At 45.8% G+C, this 23,383-nt stretch overlaps 1 protein-coding gene across 5 annotated transcripts in view; it reads left to right on the top strand.

Moving 5' to 3' along the window:
* LTBP2 (latent transforming growth factor beta binding protein 2) overlaps positions 1-23,053 on the top strand; it is a 1,514,902-nt gene extending 1,491,849 nt beyond the window's left edge. For all 5 annotated transcript variants that reach the window (XM_069208495.1, XM_069208492.1, XM_069208494.1 and 2 more), the window contains one exon: positions 21,348-23,053. In XM_069208495.1, coding sequence (XP_069064596.1) covers positions 21,348-21,517 — 170 coding nt within the window. In that variant the 3' untranslated portion in view covers positions 21,518-23,053. The remainder of the gene's footprint in view (positions 1-21,347) is intronic.
* Positions 23,054-23,383: the final 330 nt, after the last annotated feature.

Genomic DNA, 23,383 nt, shown 5'->3' with positions numbered 1-23,383 from the left:
TGTACCCCTCTGGCCACACACCCGCCAGCAACTATCCGTGGCGGCCATCTGCCAGCCACCCACCCACACCGGAGTGTAATACCAATAGTGCGCTATTTTCAGGAGGAATTCCTTAGTAGTCATATTACAGGCCGTTACGCGCGCTCGGTGCAGTACATCCTGCCATTCCTTATCAGTGAAGGCCCGCCCACATTCAACCTCCCACCTCTGCCTCGCCGGAGTCCTGGGTGGGTCTGGCCGCGCCAATAGGAAGCCATTAATATCTGAGATAAGTTTCTTATCTGACGAGCGCATCAACAGCCAGCGCTTGAAGGGAAGGAGGTGCCGAGCCGCATGGGATCTTACTGCTGGGGACAATACCCAGTGCCTGATAACCAAGTACTGCCAGTAAGCCTCCTGTGGGAGAGCGTAAGTCTCCCTAAGTTGGGGAAATTCCAAGATCCCCTGCTTATCAAACAGATCCCCCACCCTTTTACAATTGGAGTTCTGCCAAGATTGGTAGGCAGACCCCATGAGTGCAGGGGGGAAGTCCAGGTTGCCAATAATTGCCGTTTGCGGAGATATGGGTGAGGACAGGGCCTTACACGTTTGTAGTTTATCCCACACTTCCATAGTTGCTTGCGGGATCGGGGACACAAATGCACTCTTCGGGCGACATGCCCTCATCAGCCAGGGGACCTTCCAAATATGCATCCCCGCGACTGCCTGGTCAATAAAACACCAGTACTTTTCAGTACTTGTACGAGACCATTCCACCAGGTATCGCAGTTGGGCACCCTGATAGTACCCCAATAAATATGGAACTCCCAGCCCCCACTCCGAATGCGGCAGGTCGGCCTGCTCCTTTGACATTCTTGCCTTCTTGCCTGCCCATATGAAATCCCATGTCAACCTCTGCATAGCCTCTAGTACACCCAGTGGGGTTGTAATGCTAGAACCTGCATGATGAACAGCACCTTGGGCAAAAGAGTCATCTTCACTGCTGCAATAAGCCCCAGCCACGAAAGGCCAAACCCCCTCCACCAGGCCAGACCTCCTGCGCCTCGTCAAGCAGGACAGTATAGTTACGTTCCACTATAGCCACCAGCGTGGGGCGTACCTGCAAGCCTAAGTATTGTATTTCCTGCGAGGCCCAAACAAATTGCAAGAGGGGTCTCAAGTCCTTCACATCTCTCTCCGACACCATCAAGTTAAGAACAGAGGATTTAGACAGGTTAGTTTTAAAGTCTGCCACCTCTCCAAAAGCCCACAGTTCATTCACCACTGACACAAGAGAGGTCCTCAGTTCCGTCAGATAAAGCAGCACATCATCGGCGTACAGTGCTATTTTATGGGATCTGCCCCCATTGGGATGCCCCTGATGTCCTGATTTTTCTAAATATGTTCTGCGAAGGGCTCCATATACAACGCATACAACAGCGGCAATAGAGGGCAGCCCTGCCTAGTCCCCCCTGGCAATACAGAAAATCTCTGAAAGTCCACCACTCACACTCACCCGGGCCTGGGGGAAACGATAATTGCCCTACACCAAGTCACAAAATCTCGGGCCCAGACCATACCAAGGGAGTACCGAAAATTAAAAAAAACAATGCACCCGGTCAAAGGCCTTCTCTGCATCGATAGAAAGCAATATCGAGGGGATACAGGCCCGTTGTACCTTATCTAGAAGGTGACAAAGCCGCTTAGTATTATCCGCACAGGTTCTCTCTGGAATAAACCCAGTCGGATCCGGGTCTATTAGGCGCTGCATATAGGGCCTCAGCCTGTGGGCTAAGGTGCCAGAAAAAGAAATTGCGTACACGTTCAATAATGTGATCGGTCGATATGATGCACATAGAGTTGGGTCTTTGCCAGGCTTCCGGACAACCACAATAGTGCCCGTGCGCATTGACTGGGGCATCAAGCCGGCAGAAGCAAAACCTTTGAACTGCTGCACCAGCCCAAACCGTCCTGTCCTGGCGCCTTTCCCACGCAAAGCCGTCTGATGGCCTCCAGGACCTCTGCAGGAGTAATATCCTTATCTAACTCACTGGCTAGCATATTAGGTACTTAGGGCAAGGGATTCTCATCTAAGTATCTCGCTATTGCCCTCTCATGTAGGAGTTCTGCGGTATATAATGAGGCATAGAAATTCTTTCAGGCTCAGCTTTTCAGCTGTAGTGGTCGCTCCCCCGCTTGTCTGTATTGAAATTATCTGGCAGTGTGCCACCTGAGCACGCAACCGAGGTGCCAGGGTCGTCCTGCCTTATTGCCCCCAGCATAGTACATCTGTTTAGTGCGCAGAAGAGCTAATTCTGCCCCATCCATATCTATTGCTTTCAACGGTTTACGCGTAATCATTAACTGACGCTTCACTCTCTGTGCACCTGTAGCCCCATGCTGCCCTTCCAGCTCTCTTATCTGATCCTCTAACTGCCGCCTCTTTCCCTTCTGCAGAGCGTTGGCACGAGCCGCAATAGCTATACATTGCCCCCTGACCACTGTCTTCATCGCCTCCCAGACCGCCCCCACCGCAATTTCCTGCGTATCGTTAATGCTTAAATATGATGTAATTGTATCCCTTATTTCCTGACGTATTACCTCATCAGCCAGGAGCCTGGTATTTAGCTGCCATAACCTGAGTCTTCTACTTGGACCCAGCAGTATGAGGCTTACTGTGATAGGAGCGTGATCGGACAGTGACGCCACCCCAATCCCTGAGTGTGTGATTGCGTGCAGCAGGCCTGGGGAGGCTAGAAAGAGGTCAAGTCTTGCATAGGTCTGGTGTGTGGCTGCAAAAAACGTATACGCCCGCAGGGTCGGATTCTGGGTACGCCAAACATCCGTCATCCTCCCCTCCTCCAATCACTTTAGAAAACCCACAGAGAACGCCCCGCCTGTCCACTTCGCTGCACTGATCTATCTACATGGGTGTCAGGGACTAAGTTAAAATCCCCTCCTATAAGGACATCCGCATCTGTGATGCCCAACACCCACCCTCAAAAACTCCTCTTGGCGTTCATTAGGACCGTATATGCAGGCGGATTGCCACTCCCGCCCTTCTCCCTGGCCCAGAAGAATGGTATTGTCTATCAAACCATCGTGTTCTCAGCTTTTTCCAATCTGATCTCAGCAAGTGTACCTCTTGGAGCAAACATGTCTCCCTTGGCCTCCCTCAGCATCGCTACCAGAGCTCTTCACTGGGAAATTGAGGCCCCTGACATTAAGGCTAAGTACTTTACCCGACATGCATGTTTGGGGAGATAGCGCTCGTGGGCTTATGTAGGACCCTCGTATTACCCAGTGTTCCTGCCATTAACGCTGCTTCGCTTAGCATTAGAAAGTAAGGCACGGGGATCATAGTCACCCTAACAACTAACCAACTTAGAAAAACACAGTAAACACAATTCGTTTCCCGCCTGGGAACTATGTAGAGATCCTCGGGGGATACACCTGGGTGTACCAAGTCTTCACAGTACCAGTCATCATTTCTGCCATAGGAGCTCCGCCGTCTTCCTTTATTTATCATCATTGCAGCTTTCACGTGGCACCCCTTCTCAGAAAGTAGATCACACTTAGAATTCTCGACCCTAAGGCAGGGTGGCCTCAGTCAGTGTCATTATCTCCTCACTGGCCAGCACCGACGAGTTGCTAGGTTCCTTGTCCTGTCTCCGGTGGGCCCTCCTGGTGACACAACCTACGGAGTAAGTCCTCTTGTTCTTTCCTGCTCTCTCTCTCCGATGGTTTAGGGGGTTTCTTCTTCCATTGCCGAACTGCTTGCCCTTGAGTCCCTTGAGCCCCCCGCAGGGAGTCCATCGTTTCCCCAGGAGGGCTATCTCTCGAACTCAAGTCTATGTCTGAGAGGGCTTCAGCCTCTGCGAGTGAACGTATATTGTGCAGTTCGTTCTGCCACACAAATTGGAGACGGAAAGGGTGGCCCCATTTAAAGCAGATACCCCTTCCCTGAAGTAGAACCGTGACAGGCCGCAGGGCGAGTCAGCGCTGCAATGTCTGCGATGAGAGATCTTGAAACAGATATAACTTTGGGCCCTCAAAGTCTATGGCATTCTTGTCCCAGGTCGCTGTCAAAATTTGCCCCTTCTGATTATAATAATGAAGGCATGTGAGAATATCTTACGGCTGGCCTGGAGACTGAGAGGGATGCCCAGTCCGATTTGTGCAATCCAATATTATATCTTGGTCGTCGGGAGCTGGCGCCACATGCTTGAACAGAAAGATTACAAATCCCTCCAAGGGGCCGACGATGACCTGCACTGGAACTCCTCTTATGCGAATGTTGTATCGCCAGGACCTGTTCTCCAAGTCCTCAAGCCTATACTGCAGGTCCCGGTTGCTGTCCTGTAGAGCGATGATCTCCTGCCTGTGGTGGTCCATGTCCTCCTCCTGCCTATCGCTTTTGCGTTCCACTGTATCCACTCCTTGGCCCAGCTCTGTCACCTCTCCCTTCAGTTCCTTGACTGTCGTAGCGAGCTCCTGCCTTAGGTCAGCAAGATCCTCTCGGTGGGCCCCAAATAGTTGTTCCATAAAGGCTTTCGTCACTGGGTTGGCATCCTGTTCTACTGTCCCATCACCGCTGCCCCCTCTGGGATCCGAGCCCTGTTCGTGTGTGGGATCCTGCTTCTTTGCAGGGTTTTTAGCAAAGAGATCTCTCAAGTTGCTGTCCTTGCTCTGCTTTTGGGTCACCATCTTCTCCCGTCCCTGCCAGCCACTCAATCGACCGAGTTGGGCACCTCATCTGTGTTGGCCCAGCTGTCAGTGCCAAGGCTCCAGCATCCTTCCCCGGACCTCCAAGGCTCAACTGCCGACCATGGACTCTCCCCTACCAACTGCCAGCCAGGGAGGCCCAGCTCTTATGTGTGTGTACTGCAGTGTTAGCCCAAAGAAGTAGGGTCTCCCTCCACATGCACACCTAGTCCCGCAGAGCACCTCCGCTTTCCGCACCTGCCGCCCCGCTCCACACTCCTCTCACACCTTCCTGCGTATCACGCTCTCCGCAGGTTCCCCACTTCCAGTCGTCCGCTCACTTTATGGGCCAGCTCTCCTCCCGGCCCGACCGTTGCAATCTGCAGGGCTACCCCATCTCCCAGAGGCACCCCGCAGATCCCCAGGATCTCGATCTGCTTCTTCTCTGCAGGATGCGGACCGCTGCACCAGCTCCACATCCACTGCTTCCCACACCTCCTTTCAACCCACTGGGGCCAGCCACGGCTCTCCTCTCGTCTGGGGGCTTCTGTGTCCCCCCCCCCCACCTCACCAGGTCAAAGCGCTGCTCCTCTCCACATGAGTCCGTCTGTGTCCTGTTGGGCTCGGGCTATCCGCGCCCCGGAGCCGCAGCCGCCATCTTCTTTACGGCACCGCAGCTCCGTCACGGTCCACCAGGCCTTCCATCTGTCCCCCATGGGACCCCAAAGCACCACACCAGCTTCTTGGGAGTCTCCTGTGGCCCTCAGTGGAACTGTGAGATCCGACCGTCTCTGTGGCTGCTTTTGGCCTGAAGCCGACGACAGAGCACCACGGCGGTGCTCCTACACTGCCACCATCTTGGCTCCACCCCCACAAAACCACTTTAAATCAATATACAAATATGTATAAAAAAAAGCTTTACTACCAACAGTGTAGCTATAACAGATTAGTCAAGTGGTTAAAACAATTGCACGTTTCATACAGAACATTTCATATTTAGATTTCAGAAAAATGTGTTCAGAGAAAATAATCGCATTTGCAAGTTCATTATAGAAAACAGGAATAAAAGCGTAGAACAGCCCAAGCAGTCCCGAATTACCCATCAATGAAAAGCTTTGCACACTAAATAAACCAAGACTAATCTCATCAGGACCGCGCTTCCCACCTGTTACAAAGATGCATGCTGAACACGAACAAACCAATATGAAATTATCAACGCTTATGTCTACAAAATAACACAATTGTACGTGGCTTCAGTTGGGCCTGTCAAAGCAGTAAATAACCACATGGGCTCTCCTTCACAAAAACACTGAGAGGCATATTTATTAACGAGTTGCATCACCCTTGCGCGTTGCAACGGGGCGCAAGAGCAGCGCAACTCTTAAATTAGATTACTCAAACCACTCAAGACCACAGTACAGATGTCTTCTTTCACCTTGTCCCTTTTACGAGTAATTAATTTTATTCTATCTCAACGGTAATGATTTTGATTAGCATTTCGCGACAGAGAAGGCAACGTTGCTTACATGTGTGTAATTATCATTGTTGATCAGGAGTAACTTCTTCCCTTATGACCAAACACTCAACCTCTCCTATGTGAGAGAAATGTCTGGTGTTTCGCTAGGAACTTCAAATAGAATTGAAAGTGTTGGCTAGTCTAGAGCAGGGCTGCACACATCCCCTGGAAGTCTCTACTTGAAGCTTTTGTCTTTAAAAGAGTGAATATGATGCGTTTAAGTATTATTTTTCTAAATTATTTAGCGTATTTTGATTTCGAATATTATTTTAGATGTGTTTTGAAAAACTGCTTGACTTGCAGAGATGTCAGTAACCATAACTACAATGGAGCGCTATTAGCATATTAAACCTCATCTCTGCCTATCTTAAAAATTGGATATTAAATACCTAAGTGTATACCAGGAGAGCATCCTACAAGAGCAAATGCTGCAACAGCAGTATTCATAGGGATTTACCACTGCAGGAGGAGTGTAACGTTATTGCATGAAGTTCAATATATATATATATATATATATATATATATATATATATATATATATAAATATATATAAATAGATATGTATTTTTCCAAAGAATTACTGGATTAAGTCAGATGCTAGAGAACACCCAGGTAGCATCAGCAGCATTAAGAAACGTGTAGTGGACTGCTGTCTCAGATACTTCTGTAACATGCTTCGTGCAAAGGATGTGACTCTTTTACGGATGGATTCTGTAAACAAAATAGTTATTTACCTTTAGCTCTGGTTTCACAGTGTGGTATTTTCAATAAATTCACATGCAGTCCACCTATTCAGAGCACGAGTGGAGGGCACACGCGGGTAGACTATTTTGACAGAATGGGCACTGCCTACCCTGCCAAGAAGGTGGCCCCCACAGAAATATACTGACCTCGTCCTGGTGTCATTTTCAGACACCGGGACACATTGAATAGCGCCTGCACATTGTCTGCTTTTATTCCGAGCAGCAACGTGCAGGCAAGGAGACTTATCAGATATTAGTTGGGTCCATAACAAAGACCAAAGTTAAGGGGCTATAAGTCCTCCTTTTGTTTGAGTATCCTAGCTTGGAGCAATCAGGAGACCCACACCTAAATCCAAACACAATGGAGGGGTAGCAAAGGCACACAGCTTGTTAATACTTCAAAAAGTACATAAAAGAGGCATGCTCTTGAATTTCTTCAGTCCCTGTATTTAAGAGTTCTGCAGTATTGGGTCTTCCATACATTCACATGCTTGAATCACTCCCCGTTGTCAAAGTGGGAGTCCCACAGTAATCTAGAAAATAGTAGAGTGCATTCCGCATAGAAGTCAGTGTTAGAGACATTCACTTTTGTAGCTTACTAGTATTATTTAAAAAGACCAAAAGTACAGCAAATCAGGCGACAACACCCTTTAGGACCCTCATCACAGAGGCTCCAGTCCCTCAGATTTTCTGCTGCACGTCGTGTGATGGGAGTCTCCCTGAACTCTGCTCAGTTTATCCTTCAAAACAACTAATTTCAAGAAGATTCTTCTCAGGTCAGTTATATTTTTCATCTTATATCAGCCTAGGTTTACCTGTGTATGTCAGAACATACTGAAAGGGGTTTATTTAAACCATGCACCACTTGTGGCAAAAAGAGATTGCAATCAGAGGACCCCCCCACCACCCTAAAGAGTGCCTTTATTGTCTCTATCCTGAACACACAGTCAAGGACTGTAAGATCTGCTGCACCTTCTCCCAGAAAACCCTGTAGGACAGGGAGGGAAGATTACTTTTTTTTAAACCAATTTTATTGAGTTTTTTCAATATAAGACATTACAATATTCAGCTTTATGTTGAGCGCCATGGAAGTACCATATCAAGAGTCATTATTATCACATGAGGAAGAATTGGTTTAGGATAATTCGAAATAATAGTAGCAAACAGTGGTCATGACAATATAATCCACTCCTTCCCAATACATCTTCTGTACCCATGTGGTCCATCTCCCCCTTACCCTCCCTCAACTCCTATGTCAATCTACTCTAAAAGTGTTTCACATGTGCGTGAGTCTCTTAAATAGTACATTTCATCAGGTATCATGACATAAAGGAAGTGGGGGAATGCATGTATCAAGGGTGCAGGTCGATAGTCTGTGACCCAAGGATTTTGTCAGTGCTGGCGAGGAGTGTGACGCATCAATCACCGATTGTATCCTGGAATGAATGTAGTACGTGCAGTAGGTTATCCCAAGGGTTTGCTGTGGGGATCCTTTGCAGTCCACGCACCTCCTCTCGTTGTAACGCTGCTGCCTCAGCCTTACTCCATTTTAGCGTCGCAGAACTCCAATGCCCTAGCCCTGGCAGCACAGCTGCCTTTCAGTGCATAGCAATTAATTGGCGAGCAATAAGGAACATTATTCTTTGGGTTTTCTTGTGCCTGAACAGACTTAAAGTGTCCCTTCAGCATTGAACAGGCCCTCCTGATCTGTCACTGTTCGCAATCCATTTGTTACCTTTCTCCAGAAAGTTTCAACAGCTGGGCAACTCCAGAACACGTGTATCATGTCTGCATGTAACATCTGCACCTAGGGCATAGAGAGGCGGAGCTGAAAATTGTATGTTAGTTGGCTCGGGTGAGGTGACCCCCTGTGTAGGATATTGTGTTGAATGTATTGGGACTTTGCATTGCGGGACACCTTTTGTGGGTAACAAAGGACCCTGTCCCATTCTTTGGGCAACAGTTTGTGATCCAAGTCCCTCTACCTGTGACATTTTATTGGGAGGTGGGGGTCTCGAGCAGTGTAATCTAAGGCTCTTTTAAGCCAAGTGATAAGTTTACGACCACTCCCCATGACATGTAGAGTGTGCGCTAATGGATGCTGATCAGGCTCCTTGTTAACTATGTGCCACAGGCGGCCCAAGTTCGCTACTAGTGCACCATGGTCATGGTAGTTCATACTCACCAGTTTGTAGTTGATCGAAGGGGAAGAGCCCGCCTGTCCCTGAACAATGCTCCAAATGTGCTTACTCCAGCCTCCTCCCAGTTTTCCAACCCATCCCTCTCAAGTAACACGCGAAAGGAAGAAGTGGTGCAGAGGTGGATTTCAGGGTAGTACAGCATAAGGGTAGGCATGATTTGTAAACCCCAACAGGAACTATCGTGAGCAATGCGCAGTCAGTTATTAGCTTCGTTTTGGAGCTTCATGCTTGGGAGCAATACTTCCCAATCATCTTTTGTGTGCTGGCCTCTAGTTGTGACCCCAATTCGTCTGACAGTCTTCTGGCTAGCCAAAGAGCAGGCCACTGTAGTTGAGCCGCAAAGTAATAGTGTTAAAAGTTAGGGGCACCCAAGCCACCATTGTTCACTGGCAATTGTAGTTTGTGCAACGCAACTTGTCTCCTTCCTTTGTTCCAAATGAAGCTTCCCAGTGCAGCATGAAACGCATGGAATGTGGAGCTTGGGATACGCACTGGAAAATTATGGAAAAAAACACACAAGACGAGGAAGCATCATCATCTTGGCCAGCAACACTCACCCTTGCACTGTTAGGGGAAGGGTGCTCTAGAAGACCATCTGGGAGCATAAGGAGGAATTAGCCCTAGTGAGGTTTCCTTCAATAAGTTTGAGTGTGTCTTTTAATATACAGATTCCTAAATAATGGAACACACGAGGTTCCCATTGTAGGAGGTGTGTCCCCAACGTCAGGTTTTGAGGTGGGCAGCGCATGCAATGGGAATATACAAAATTTGGACCAATTAACTCCCAGCCCTGAAGCCAGATGGAACGCAGATACAATTTCTGCTGTCTCTCTGATGCCATCTCGGATCACTCGCATATAAATGAGAGCATCATCCGCATAGAGCAGGGCAATATGTATCTCTTCATTCAAAGGAATTCTCCAATCCTGAACTCTCTGACATAGCTTTTGTGCTATGGGCCCCATCGTCAGGGTGAATGACAAGGGAGATGAAGGGCACCCTTGACGGGTCCCTCTGCTTATTGGAAATGAGGGAGAAATGCATTGTCCTATTCTGACGTGTGCTGTGGGCTCTGCATAGAATAATTTAATAAGGCTGAGAAGGTTGCCCGACATGTCTGGCATCCGCAGGACAGAGAATAGGTAGCCCCAATCTATAATGCCACATGTCTTTTCAAAATCTAGAACTAAGGAGGCCGCTGAGTGCCATTGGGCTGGTGCCAAATCTATCACCTTGTGTAGCCTTTGAATGTTGAGGGTGGTAGATCCGCCAGGGATAAACCCATTTTGATCTGGGTGTACCAGCCAGGGCATATGTTCTAGAATGCGGACTGCAACTATTTTGCTGAGTATCTTATATTCCCTTCCCACTAATGATAATGGACAGCAGGAGGACATTTCCAAGGGGTCTCTATCAGGTTTAGGAATGGACACCAGTAAGGATTCCCTTAGGGATGGTGGGAGCAGACCCTCCTCGAGATAAAGTTCCAGGAGTCGTGGGGCAAATACAGATGCACACTTTTTTAGAATTTGATGGGTAGTCCATCGCGATCTGGGGTTTTGTGCATGGCCGGTCCTCCAATGATCCCGCAAATTTTTTGAATTGTGATGTGCCCATTTATTTCTTCCCTAGCCAAAAAATCAAAAGCAGGGAGCGCCATCCCAGTGAGGAAGTCTCTAATGTGCTCCAGGTGGCCAACAGGGGTGGGGAATTATACAGTGTCTGATAGTGTGTGGTGAACACTGCATGTATCTCAGCCTTACTAGTGATAACTTGCATCAGAGACATTCTGAGCATGGTGATTGGGGGATGAGGAAGCGCAGCTCGTAGAAGCCAGGCCATTAGTTGACCCGACTTATCCCCTTCTGCTCGACTGATACGTCCAAAAAATTAGGCATTGCAATTGTTCTATCAATTGAGCACATCGCCTTAATGCCCCTATCAATACCTGCTGTGCTGTGGGGTTGGTCCTGGCTGTCACCTCCAGAGTATCTAGGGGTGCTTCAAGGTGCATTAAGTCACAGGACGTCCAAGCACCCACCACAGTGCAAATGAAGTGGCCCCTCACCACTACCTTGAGTACCACCCGTTCAATTTGCCTAGTGGTAGATGAGCACAAGTTCTCTGTGAAATAGTGATCTAGAATGGCATGGGTCTCTTCCCTGAAGGCAGAGTCCTCAAGCATGGCAGGTTGTAGATGCCAGGTCGGGACTGGAGGCCGCGGTCCCTCTCAATCTAAGTGCATTTGTAAAGGCTTGTGATCAGAGAAGTTCTTCCCCAAGTATTCTGCAACTGCAACCAATAATTGAAGGGTGCAATGGCAGAGAATACAGTCCAACCGTGCATGTAGATCATGCAGGGATGTTTAAAAAGAGTAATCTCTGACCCTCGGGCGGAGCACTCTCCAGCTATCCTGGAGGGACCAGTGCATTAACCATTGTGAAAGGCAAGTGGCGGCAGTTATTATTGCGTAGGTGGATAATGGAGGATGCATTCTGTCCAGTTAGGGATCTGGAACAGTGTTAACGTACCCCCCTATAACACACCGAAGATGTGCCCATCGAGTGAGCACAGTGGATAAATGTTCCAAAAAAGGGGATTGTGATGCATCTGGAGCTTTAAAGCTCCCAAGCAGCTGCGGGCTCCCGTCAAGGTGACCCTCCACCAGGACATATTGTCGATCTGAGTCTATTTCTTCTGCAAGGCATCTAAAGGGAACCCCAGGTCCAATCCATATCACGTTCCACATGCAAACCCTGAATATGTTGCACTATAGTATTGGCCCTACCAGCGTTTTGTAATCGGACATCCTCTCTCTTTGCAATATGTGACTCCTGGAGGAGTGCAATCTGAGCGCCTCTCCTTCTAACTTTTTGCTGTACAGCATGTCTTTTGCATGCTGTCCCCATTCCTTGAATATTTCAGGTTAGGATGCAAATCCGAGTCATGTTGAGTTAGGGCAGAGGATGGTGGTGGGGGGTACAGAACGAAAGGGGAGGGAAAAAAAAAGCAATCAGGGGAGAGGAGGAGTGGGGCTATCACGAGAAGGACTAGTGGATGCGTCCGTGTGGACTTCCTGTCCGAAGGAAGTACCGTAGTGGAGTTTTCCACTTCAGGCAGCATGACCACCTGAGCAAAGAAACCAAGAAAACCCCATTACGTCCATCCCAAGCTAACCCCAAACCAGGTGGCCACCCAAACTGTTAACCGAGGTCTCACAGTGGGAGGCTCTAGAGCATACACTTCTATGTAACACAACTTCTCGAGGGGAAAAGAGAGGGAACAAGCATTGCTGCACTAATCACAGTACAGTATTGAGTTCCTTAAGAGCCAGACAAACCGGGTAGAGGAGTAAAAAACATTCAATCATTTGAGACCCATTTCAACACAGTAATGAACAATGCAATGCCACTAACGAATTTTAGATGCAGTAACCCTCTGCTCCTTCGGGAAACCCAACTATTCGGATGTTATTGGGGCGTGAACCTCCTTCTGAGTGCTCTACCCTACTTTCAAGATCCTGAACCTTGGCCATGAGGGATCAAACAGAACGCTCTAGGGCCAAATGACCGGGACCAAGATCACTGAGTGTGCTCTTTGTAATGGTGACCCAAGAACCGAGTTTGCTGTGATCTTTTTGTGATAGTCCTATCTCAACCACCACTGCATCGTCTCCGCCAAATAGTTCCAGTTTGGTCTCAGCGATTGCTTCCAGGATTTTGTCAAGTTTTGCCTCACCCCTGGCAGTTATACGGGCATACTGGGGAAGGGGGTGGCACAAGCAGTCCACTCTCCACCGCAGGCTGCCTTCTCTGCTCTAGGGCCTCTAGACGCCTGTCCCCCACGGCAACCTCGCAGCCTCTCCCTCATATGTAGGCAGGGCCTCAGCCCCAGATCAGGCGAGGTGGATGTCGCCGAATTGTGAGACCACAGCAGGAGGTGCTCTAAAGGCTGACAGCCATCTTGTGGTCGCTAGCCACTCCACGGAGGGAAAATTACTTGTATGGCTAGAGAGACTTAAATCAAAAGATCATCCAGTCTTTGTGAAAGAGAGTCATGACTCAAAAAGTTTAAAGTCCCATAAGAGGGATAGATCCCATGAAAGCGAGCCTTCAGAACAGGCCAGAAAGGCCCTTAAAAAATCTCGCCATGAAACAACTAAACATTTTTTAAAATCTGAGGAGAATTTACCACAGGCAAGAAAAACTTTTTCAAAGGTTCCTTCAGAACCAGCAACACCATTCATCAAGGATGTTCCTCTTAAAAAATCATCAAAATCTCTTCCATTGACAACAGAAGCAGCAATCTCATTGACGAACACATCTACGATTGTAGCACCATCCCCGAAGGCACCGTCGACGACATCCTTGTTGACAAAAACTCTGTTGACGACAACATCATCGACTAAAGCCTCGTCGACTACAGTTTCCTCAACTAAAATGCCTACAAATGGGGAAAAGCCTAAGAAACCATTGCCAACGACGAAGTCGGCAGACTCACCATCGACAAAGACCCCAAATGCACCATTAATACCCTTGGGGCCAGATGTATCAAGCTCCTGATTTGCATTTCTTAAATAGCGAATTTTAACAAATCACTATTTAAGAAATGCAAAATGGGATGTATGAAATTTGCGAGTCAGTAATAACGATTTCTTAAAATTCGAAATCGCTATTTCCCAATCGCTATTAGGGAATGGGGCTTCATTCATCCCTATAGGCCTGGAGACCCATTGGTGCAAATGGTTTTGCATTTCCCAATTTGCGAATTTCAGTTAGGAATTCGCAAATTAGGTAATGCAAACCCCAGGGTGCTGGGGGTCTAAGGCCCCCTCTGATGCACCCCAAAAAAATACTTGTGGACATGTGAAACACACCCATGCCCTAGGGGCATGTGTGCACTACATGTAATTTTTAAAAATGCATTTTAAATGCATTTTAAAAAATTGCACATGCTTACCACCAAATTGGATTTGGTGGTAATTGCATTTCCTAAATGCCCAATTCGCATTTAGGAAATGCTTGATACTTGTGCTTTGGAAATTGCAAATAGGAATTCCCTATTTGCGATTTCCTATTTAGAGAATGACAATTTGTGATTCTCTAAATGGGGTCGCAATTTTAAGGAATCGCTATTTTTGCGGTTCCTTAAAATTGCACAGTGAATGCCTTTCATACATCTTGAAGGGCATTTTTACATTTCGCAAACGGCCGAATTTTGTGATTCGAACCTTTTGAGAATGCAAAATTGCTTGATACATCTGGCCCTTAATGTCTGTTTTCACTATGTCACTATCTGGGACACCTCCGACTGATGCCGTTCTTCCTGCTCACTTGTCTCCTAGTAAAGTTTCACCATTCCCACTGGCTCATTTACTAGGTGAAGAATCAGACGACAAAGGTCAGTTTGAGGTGGCTCATAGCCCCTCAGAATTGCATGTCAAGTGTCATGACGATGATGACGAAGACAACCAATACTACCAATATGAAAGTTATGTAGATAAACAGCCACAAGAGCAATATCCTGTCTATTCTCAACACAGTCAACAGGAGCAAACAATTCAGATACCACTGGAACTAATTACCAACCTGCAAGTCATGCTCCAGGATTATTATAAATGGTTCTCAGAACCCTCAGCATCTGAACCTATGCCACACCGGCAAACACCTATGAGGTTTCCATAACCACGAACGCTAGTGCCTCGTCTTTGCACATTATCTCTATCGGTAACCCCCCCTTATCAGCCCTATCATTGGCAGATCCGCCAGCAGATGACCGTGACACTTCAGAAGAGGATCAAGAGGAAGGAGAGCTAAGAGATCATGCCTCAACTGCTAGTGCGTGGGATGACTATTTAATTCAAGCACCATTTCCACCTGTTCTACCTCTAGTAGACTCACCACCGGATGACATAGGTGGTTTCCATAATACTATGGAAAGTGTAACTAAAAGGTTTCAGCTGCCTTTGACCACCAAAACAGATGGACGGTGTTCTTTACAATTTTAAGGAACCTGTCAAGAAGTCCATTAGGATGATTCCCATAATAGATTTTTTCTGGCAAGAGGGCATACACACACTGAAGAACCCAGCCACTGTGTCTGCAGTCATACCCATGCTAGACAAAAAAAAACGGTTGATGAACCAGCGCTTAGAGAACCCTTCCACCTCTATCACTACACCACTGGGTAGAGATTGGCACCATCTTGAGAATATTGGCAAATGCTTTTCTAGCATGGCAGCTATCACCATATGAGCAGCCACCTCCCTAGCAATACTAGGAAGATTTGGCAGATGTGGTTGGATATGGCACAATTTATAGACCTCCTGCCAGAAGACACTAGAGCAGATGCCAAAAAGATTATCTAAGAGGGAGAACAAGCCTCCGCAGAGATAATAGACTGTGCCATTGATATCTCAACCAGATTCCAATAATTAGCGGGAGCAGCAGTGCTCAGAAGGAAGGGATGGCTGGACCAGAAGTCCAAAATAAGATCTTGGATATACCTTACAATGGAGAAGCATAGTTCAGAAAACATGCTCTCCAAGCTATCAAGACCAATACCTACACTGCCAGGTTCTTGGGAACGTTGCAAATGAAGAAGCAGCCATTTTGAGGCCCTAGGGGTAGAAGATCTTTCTCTTACAGAGGAAGATTCCATAGTTATAGGCAACAATATCAGCCTTACCAGGGACAGTATTGTCCACAATATTCACAACAATACTGACAGCTGCCTTTGGCAGAATACAAAGAGACGACAAGAGGGAAGCAGCCCTCCAGAGGGTGAGAAGCTGCAAGAAAACATTGACCTTACACCACTGCTAGCTACCCCACACAATCAGACAAAACACCTTGGTGGTCATATTTCCCACTGCCTGCACCAATGGTGTCTTATAACAATGGACAAATGTGACCTGGAGGTCATAGATTGGGGACATACCCTCAAATTGATCAACAAACAACCAAATGTCCCAACCCAAAGGAGCACTACTTCCCCATCTAAAATACCTACTGATGGGCGTTTCTATCATGCACTAGAGAAGGTCCCAAAGTCTCAGAAGGGAATCGATTTCTACTCCTGTTTCTTTCTCAACGGGAAAACAGCAGGCAGGTGCCTCCTGTCTTAGATCTTCGCAAGCTAAACATATTTTTTTTTAAACTGTCATTTCAAATGGTCACCCTAAAAGACATTTCACAACCTCTCAGCCATGGGGACCACATGACAGCTCTCGACCTCCAGGACGCATACTTTGATGTTTCCATCCACCCCAAACATTGGAAGTACTTACGATTACAGCTGGCCGGCACCCACTACCCGTTCCAGGTTCCACCTTCCGGTTTAAAGTCAGCACAACGTATATTCACCAAATGTCTGGCTCCTGTGGCAACTCACCTAAGACAAGAAGGAGTGCATGTATTCTCATACTTGGACGATTGGTTAATAAAGGCTCCAACATCTCAACAAGCCACACCGGATACAAAGCTATGCCTTGCGTTATTAAAAAAACTGGATCTCACAACGAACATGCAAAAGTCATCTCTCAATCCAAAAACAAGGCTAACTTTCTTAGGAGCAACTCTGGACATAAAAATAGACAAAGCAGTTGTGTTTCTAGAATGACAGAACAAGATTCAGCAATTAACCCAAAAGCTCGGCAAAAGAAAGTCTGTTTCAGTATGACTGTACAAGTTGCTCCTGGGAAAGCTATCCTCTTATGTTCCCCTGATTCCAGATTGAAGACTGCACATGCTTCCATTACAAGAAAAGCTAGACAAGCAGTGGACGCAAGTTCAGGGGTCATTCAATGATATAATTCAAATTATCCCAATAATAGTCTCATCCGTGCAATTGTGGACTCTTGAAAAGAAATATCGCAAGAGGATTGACATTTCTCTAACAAGTTCCAGACTTTGTCATCACAACAGACACGCCCCTAGAGGGATGGGGTGGTCATCACCAGGATCTCTCAATCAGCGGGAAATGGTTCACCCTCGAAAATAAGATGCACATAAATCTTCTGGAACTAAAGACCATGCACTGGTTCTCTTCTCATTTTTTCCCAGAGTTTCAGGCTCATCCGTACTGATCTGTATACAGACACTAAAACCTGCATACACTAAATAATAAAAGCAGGGACAAACAAGATCAACAACCCTATCACAGCAGGCCCAAACAATTTGGAAGTGGGCTCTACTGAACCAAATATCACTGAGAGTAGAGCAGTGGTTCACAACCTTTTGATTTCTGTGGACCCCCACTTTAACCTTAATGGAACCCAGGGACCCCCACTGAATCATCATGGGAATCCGGGGACCCCCACCTGAGTCATTACTGGAAGCTGGGGACCTAATTTGTCAATATTTGTTAATATTGTTTAATTTTCTATGCTCTCGCGGCCCCCCCTGAGAAGGCTTCGCGGACCCCCATGGGTCCCCAGACCACAGGTTGGGAACCACTGGAGTAGAGCATCTGCCAGGGGCGACCAACTTACTAGCAGATAAGTTAAGCAGGTTGACTACCAGTTGTCACAATTGTGAACTCAGTCAACAAGTTCTTCAAGACATCTTCACTCACTGGGGCAAACCACATCTAGATCTGTTTGCGACCAAGGACAACTGAAAATGCCAGTATTACACAAGCTGGCATTACCAGAAAGGGTCGTGGGGGAATGCATTTTCGATTAGATGGTCAAAAATCTTTGTGTACACTTTCCTCCTGATTCGTTTAGTCCCGAAAATACTCAGGAAAATGAAAAGAGAGCTATGCCGAATAATCCTCATTGTTCCAAAATGGCCTAGACAGTTCTGGTACACAGAACAACTTCTACTTTCGGAACAAGCTCACATCCAACTAATACCCATTCGGACATTACTGACAATGAACAAGGGCCAGATACTCCACTCCAGTCCAACTTCTCTACATATGTCAGCCTGGCTCCTTAGTTCCATGAACTCAGAAATTTAGATATTCCCCTGGATTGTATAGAAATTCTTGTTAAAGCAAGAGTGGACTCCACTAACAAAACATATAAACTCAAGTGGAAATATTTCTGTGTTTGGTGCTTGCCAACAAAAAGGTTTATATCTGTTCTCTTCAACCCCAGAACAGATCTTGTCATATCTCTTACAGCTAGCAAAATCTGGCTTTGCATTTTCATCCATAAAGGTCCATCTAGTGGTCATATCCCACTATAGGAGATCTAACAAGTCACCTTCACTTTGGTCAGCCAGAATCATTAAACAGTTCCAGAAGGGACTTTTCAGAGCCTTTCCTCCTGTAAAGGAACCTCCTCCTGCTTGGCATTTCAATATCGTATTAAGCCAGCCAATGAAAGCCCCATTTGAACCAGTCCACAAAACAGACTTAAAATATCTTACTTAGAAAACAGCGCTACTCCTAGCACTTACATCAGCTGGAGAGTTAGTAAGATGCAAACATTCACCATAAAAGAACCCTTCATCCAATTCAAAAAGGACAGTGTTATATTGAGAGCTAACCCCAAATTCATACCAAAAATACCTTTTGATTTTCATCTTAACAAGCCCATTGTTTTAAGGACATTTTTTCCAAACCCTCAAACAATGGCAGAAAGATCTCTACATGCCTTGAACATTCAAAAGTGCATCATATAATATTTACACAGAACAAAACAGTTCAGTAAATCAGACCAGTTAATTGTGGTCTGTGGAAATTTAAGAAAGGGATTTCCAGCTTCCAAACCAACTGTTGTGAGATGAATTTGCACCAATCAGTTCTGCCACGTTAAAGCAGGAAAGATCTTGACACACAGAGTTAAGACCCATTCTACAAGAGCAGTTTCTACATCCACTGCTGTGTTTGCTGGTGTGCCAATTCAGCAAATATGCAGAGCAGCAACATGGTCCAGCTGACACACCTTTACCCAGCAGTACTGTCTGGATTCTGCTGACAAAAGGGATTCAACTGTGGAGCAAGCTGTACTACGTCATCTATTTCAATAAAGTGAGACACTTCTAACTCATTCTTCCCCACCATCCACCTTATCACGGAAATGTTGTTATTTACAAATGCTTGCTAACTATTCTGATTCAAGCATGTGAATCTATGAAATATCCAATACTGAAGAGGAAACTAAGCTACTTACCTTTAACTGTTGTTCTCCATTATTGGTATCTTTCATAGATTCACATGTAACCCACCCTCCTCCTCATAGAGGCTCCCCTTATTTCTTTCTACTTCTGCCTCACACTTATGCTGAAAAATCTGTGGGACTGGAGCCTATGTGGTGAGGCTTATAAAGGGTGTTGTTGCCTGATTTACTGCACGTAGGGTCTCTTTAGGGTCGAGCGCACAAGCACTCCGTCCCTGTTTTAATCTCTCTTTGGGCTTTTAACCACGCCCATGTCACACCTGTCACTTTGGTTTGTGGGCTTGCCTTTTAAAATCTGCTTGATTTCATTAGTGAAAGGAATCCATACGTCATGTCTTTTCCGGTGTTTAGCCCTCCTCAAGCGCACCGGCCAACTACTGAAAACATATGAGGCTCCATGTTTTCAGCATGGTTTCCGGACTACTTTATCTTTTTATTTTCCACGCAGCATGATCGCGCTGAGTTTTACATAGTGTGATCGCGCTGAGTTTTTTCATTTTCAATTTCAGCAGGATCGCACTGTGTTTTACATAGCGCAATCGCCTTCATTTTTTTTCTTTTAAATTGCGTGGCAAGGAAAGTCCGGTTAAGAGTTTACAACGCTAATAGCTTTAACTCAAGCAAATGTAAGACCCGTTGCATTGTAAATGCTTGTTTAAATTATCCTAATGAGCTATAAAAGTGAATGTCTCTAACATTGATTTCTATGCAGATTGTACTCTACTACTTTCTAGGTTCCTGTGGGACTCCCGACGAAGGGGAATGATTCAAGCATGTGAATCTGTGAAAGATTCCAATACTGGAGAACTACAGTTACAGGTAAGTAACTTATTTTCATATGCATGCACTATAAGAATGTCAGATGTGCTGATTTGACACATTATTTACACAAATAATTTAAATGCCACCATTTTGTTTTATTTCTTTTATAGTGCTACTAATCCAGATGTAGAGTGTTAGAGCTCTTTACATCACATGTACACATTATACATTGGCAATAAAACATGTGTGTTTAAATCAATGTACAGGATGTGTTTCATAAGACAGTGAGGGTTACAAGGTGGAGGAGTCATATGTCCTTCATAGCTCACTGGGCTACATTAGGATTACAATTTATGGACTGCAAGTAACAAAAGGATCTCAGTGTCAAAAGAGGTAACCCACTTGCATAGCTACATAAACTAAAAACCTGTTGTCTGCATCTTACATGATGATCTGTGCAGGAGACATACTAACCCTCTATTCTACTTTGATTAAAAACTGGGACTAGGTAGAACAGAGATCTCTCCAGCAAATGCACCAACCTCCAAAGTTATCTTTACATTATTATTATTCCCTGAGATTTTCTGGACACACAAAGATCTCTAGAGCAGGTGCTTTGACCCCATGAAATATTTTAAAATTCGGACTTTGTGAAAAGTTGAGCAGAACAGATTTAATGCCACGTTTCTCCATGTGGCGAATTTCTTTGTGGCAGAATTTAAAAAAAAGAAATGTATACGTTGAGATACAAATGTCGCGTTGGGGTTGCATTGTATTTTTAGCACAACCCTGATGCAAACTCTTATTTGTTAGATCTTGTAAAGCAATCAAATGTACTCATGATAGATCTGCTAAACATATGTGAGAGGGCTTAAGATCTGATGTCAATTATTGTGATGTCACTTCCTGCAAGGTCATGGATTGTGATGCCACTTCCTGTGATGTCACATCTTGCGATATCATGCATTGTGATGTCACATGCTATGATGTCATGCGTGATGATGTCACTTGCATATTGCCTAACTTGGTTAGTACCCCTACTTCTTTTTTAAGGACTTGTGGCCTGACCCAGTTTCCCCACAATTTTAGAAGATAGTCTCACACAATGGCTTGACAAAGTAACGTAAAAATAGTGATGAACTCCTGAGTATTGTAGGGTTAGAGTCAACATCACATAGCGGATCCCTTTTTCAGTTTGCTTATCATTAGTCCATAATCAACCACTAGATTTCTATTCTAGATTATCCACATTTTAAAATCAATCTGAAAACTTTACCCTCTTTCCATCTCAACTTTTTTCTGTCTTGTTTCAGATATCAATGAGTGTGAACGCATCAACAATGGAACATCTTTGTGCCAAAATGGTCAGTGCAAGAACACAGAAGGATCCTATCACTGCGTCTGTTTGCCTGGATACATGGCCTCCCAGCAGCCTCACCAGTGTATTCCACATAAACCACAGAGTCTGGCCGCAGAGAACTAAGGCACCGGCAAAGGAACTTAGTAAGGGTCAAAAGCACTCGAGGCACATGGAGCTCCATGCCCAGTGGGAAACACTTTTATGTCCAACCTGGAGTTCTGACACTTTAATTCCCACCAGCTGAATGTCTGAGCAATTTAGAGGTTTGCTTCAGCAGTAACACTGCCACCTCTTTGTCAGATTTTGTGGCCCAGTACTTCGGCTAAGAAGCGCATAGAGGAAACTAGAGCTCCTCCCACCCAATCTTCCTGCATATGAACTCTACAGGTCACACCATGGCCTGTACGGGGGCTCTACATTATCGTGTAGCAGACATAGACCCTTCCTACATACTAAGGTGAACAGAGGTCTTATCATTCCCATCCCGCAACACACGTATTGCTATGAGATGTCAGTCTCTTAGTTCACTTGTACCCTGTGCATCACTGCTAAATGTTGTGCACTAAAAGGCTTTCTGGCAATATTTCCTGTCAGCACGTCTATACAGCAACTCCACTTTAAAGCTAATCATTCTGAAAGCACGTGTAGCTCATCAATAATACACCATCCAGAGAAACCATAATCAGAACTCCCAATTACCTTAGCCCCTCTGCTGTCAGTGTCGCCGCTTGCTTCATCAAGTTCCTTTCAGAAAAAAAAAGTCTCTTTGTCCTCTTCTGTGATGCCACCAAGTCCCAGCTTGTCTTATCGTGACTAAGTCCATACCTCAACTAACAGACGCCAGAAGTCATGCTGTTGTAGCAGTGAGCCCATACCTGCATGAGCAAACACCTTAAGACGGGCCTGTAGTGAACTAACTTTAGCTTTTCAGCAGTAACAACTCTGAGCTTCATTCTAGCATCACTGAGTTCCGCTCTGCAGCTCTGAACACAGAGACCTTCGAGTTACACAAAGCTCATTTAATCACTAACAAACCACGCTTCATTAACACAGAGCGATCTACTAAAAACAACTTGAACATTACTCTGGTAATCCGGAGCCCAGCTCTGCAGTAACGAATACCTCCAACTATACTTCGACCAAACTAAGGATAGCCATTCCATAAGACATTTGAGCCATGCTCAAGTAACAGTGAGACCAGCTCCGCACCAAAATCCACACTGGCGACAATGAGCCCAGCTCTGCTGTTACAAAGCTCCTGGGCCAGGTTGTTGTAGTACTGAGTCCTGCTCTGTAGTAACAGACACACTAGGACACCTTTGTGTCACACTGATCCCAACTCTTCAGGAGCCAATAATGTAGTCCAGGCTTGATTATCATTATGTCCAGTCATTCAGGTCCATCACCCTGAGCCACGTCCACGCCTCACTGTCCAGTTACAAATACCATGAGCAGTTCTGCTTGGTGATACTACCAGAGCCACACTCTCCATCATCACTGTCTTGCTCTTGGATAACAGCCCACTTGAAGCAGCCTTTCAATCTGACGCCCGGGCTCTGATCTCTACAATAGCTTTATAAAATACATGTACCTTGTCTTTAGATGTAAGGCTGCTTGGATAATTTGGTGTATTCTGTTAAATAAAGAAATTATATTTTATGCCCTGTGGGTCATGCAGTGTTCATTTTCATCACTGTAGTTCTGCTTTGAACAACTCCATCTCTAGGGTCTGTGAAAATAGGAGGACATCTTTGTTTACTTGATATTTTAAGACCGTGCAGAGGGACAGCTTTGTTAGCTGTGGAATGTGCCGGTAGGGACCAAAAGGATATTACATTTCCCTTTTTCAGAAGCTGTCAGCAGGATGCTTCTTTCAAAATGCTCATGAACCTCTCACAATCGTCCATTCAAGATCAGGAGATGGTACAAAGCCCACATAACATTTCACGCTCCCTGACTCTTTTCTGTACCTTTCCAGTAGAAGAAGGT

Source organism: Pleurodeles waltl, chromosome 9 (assembly GCF_031143425.1).
Source record: "Pleurodeles waltl isolate 20211129_DDA chromosome 9, aPleWal1.hap1.20221129, whole genome shotgun sequence".
NCBI lineage: Eukaryota > Metazoa > Chordata > Amphibia > Caudata > Salamandridae > Pleurodeles > Pleurodeles waltl.
This window is presented reverse-complemented; position numbering and strand designations above follow the sequence as displayed.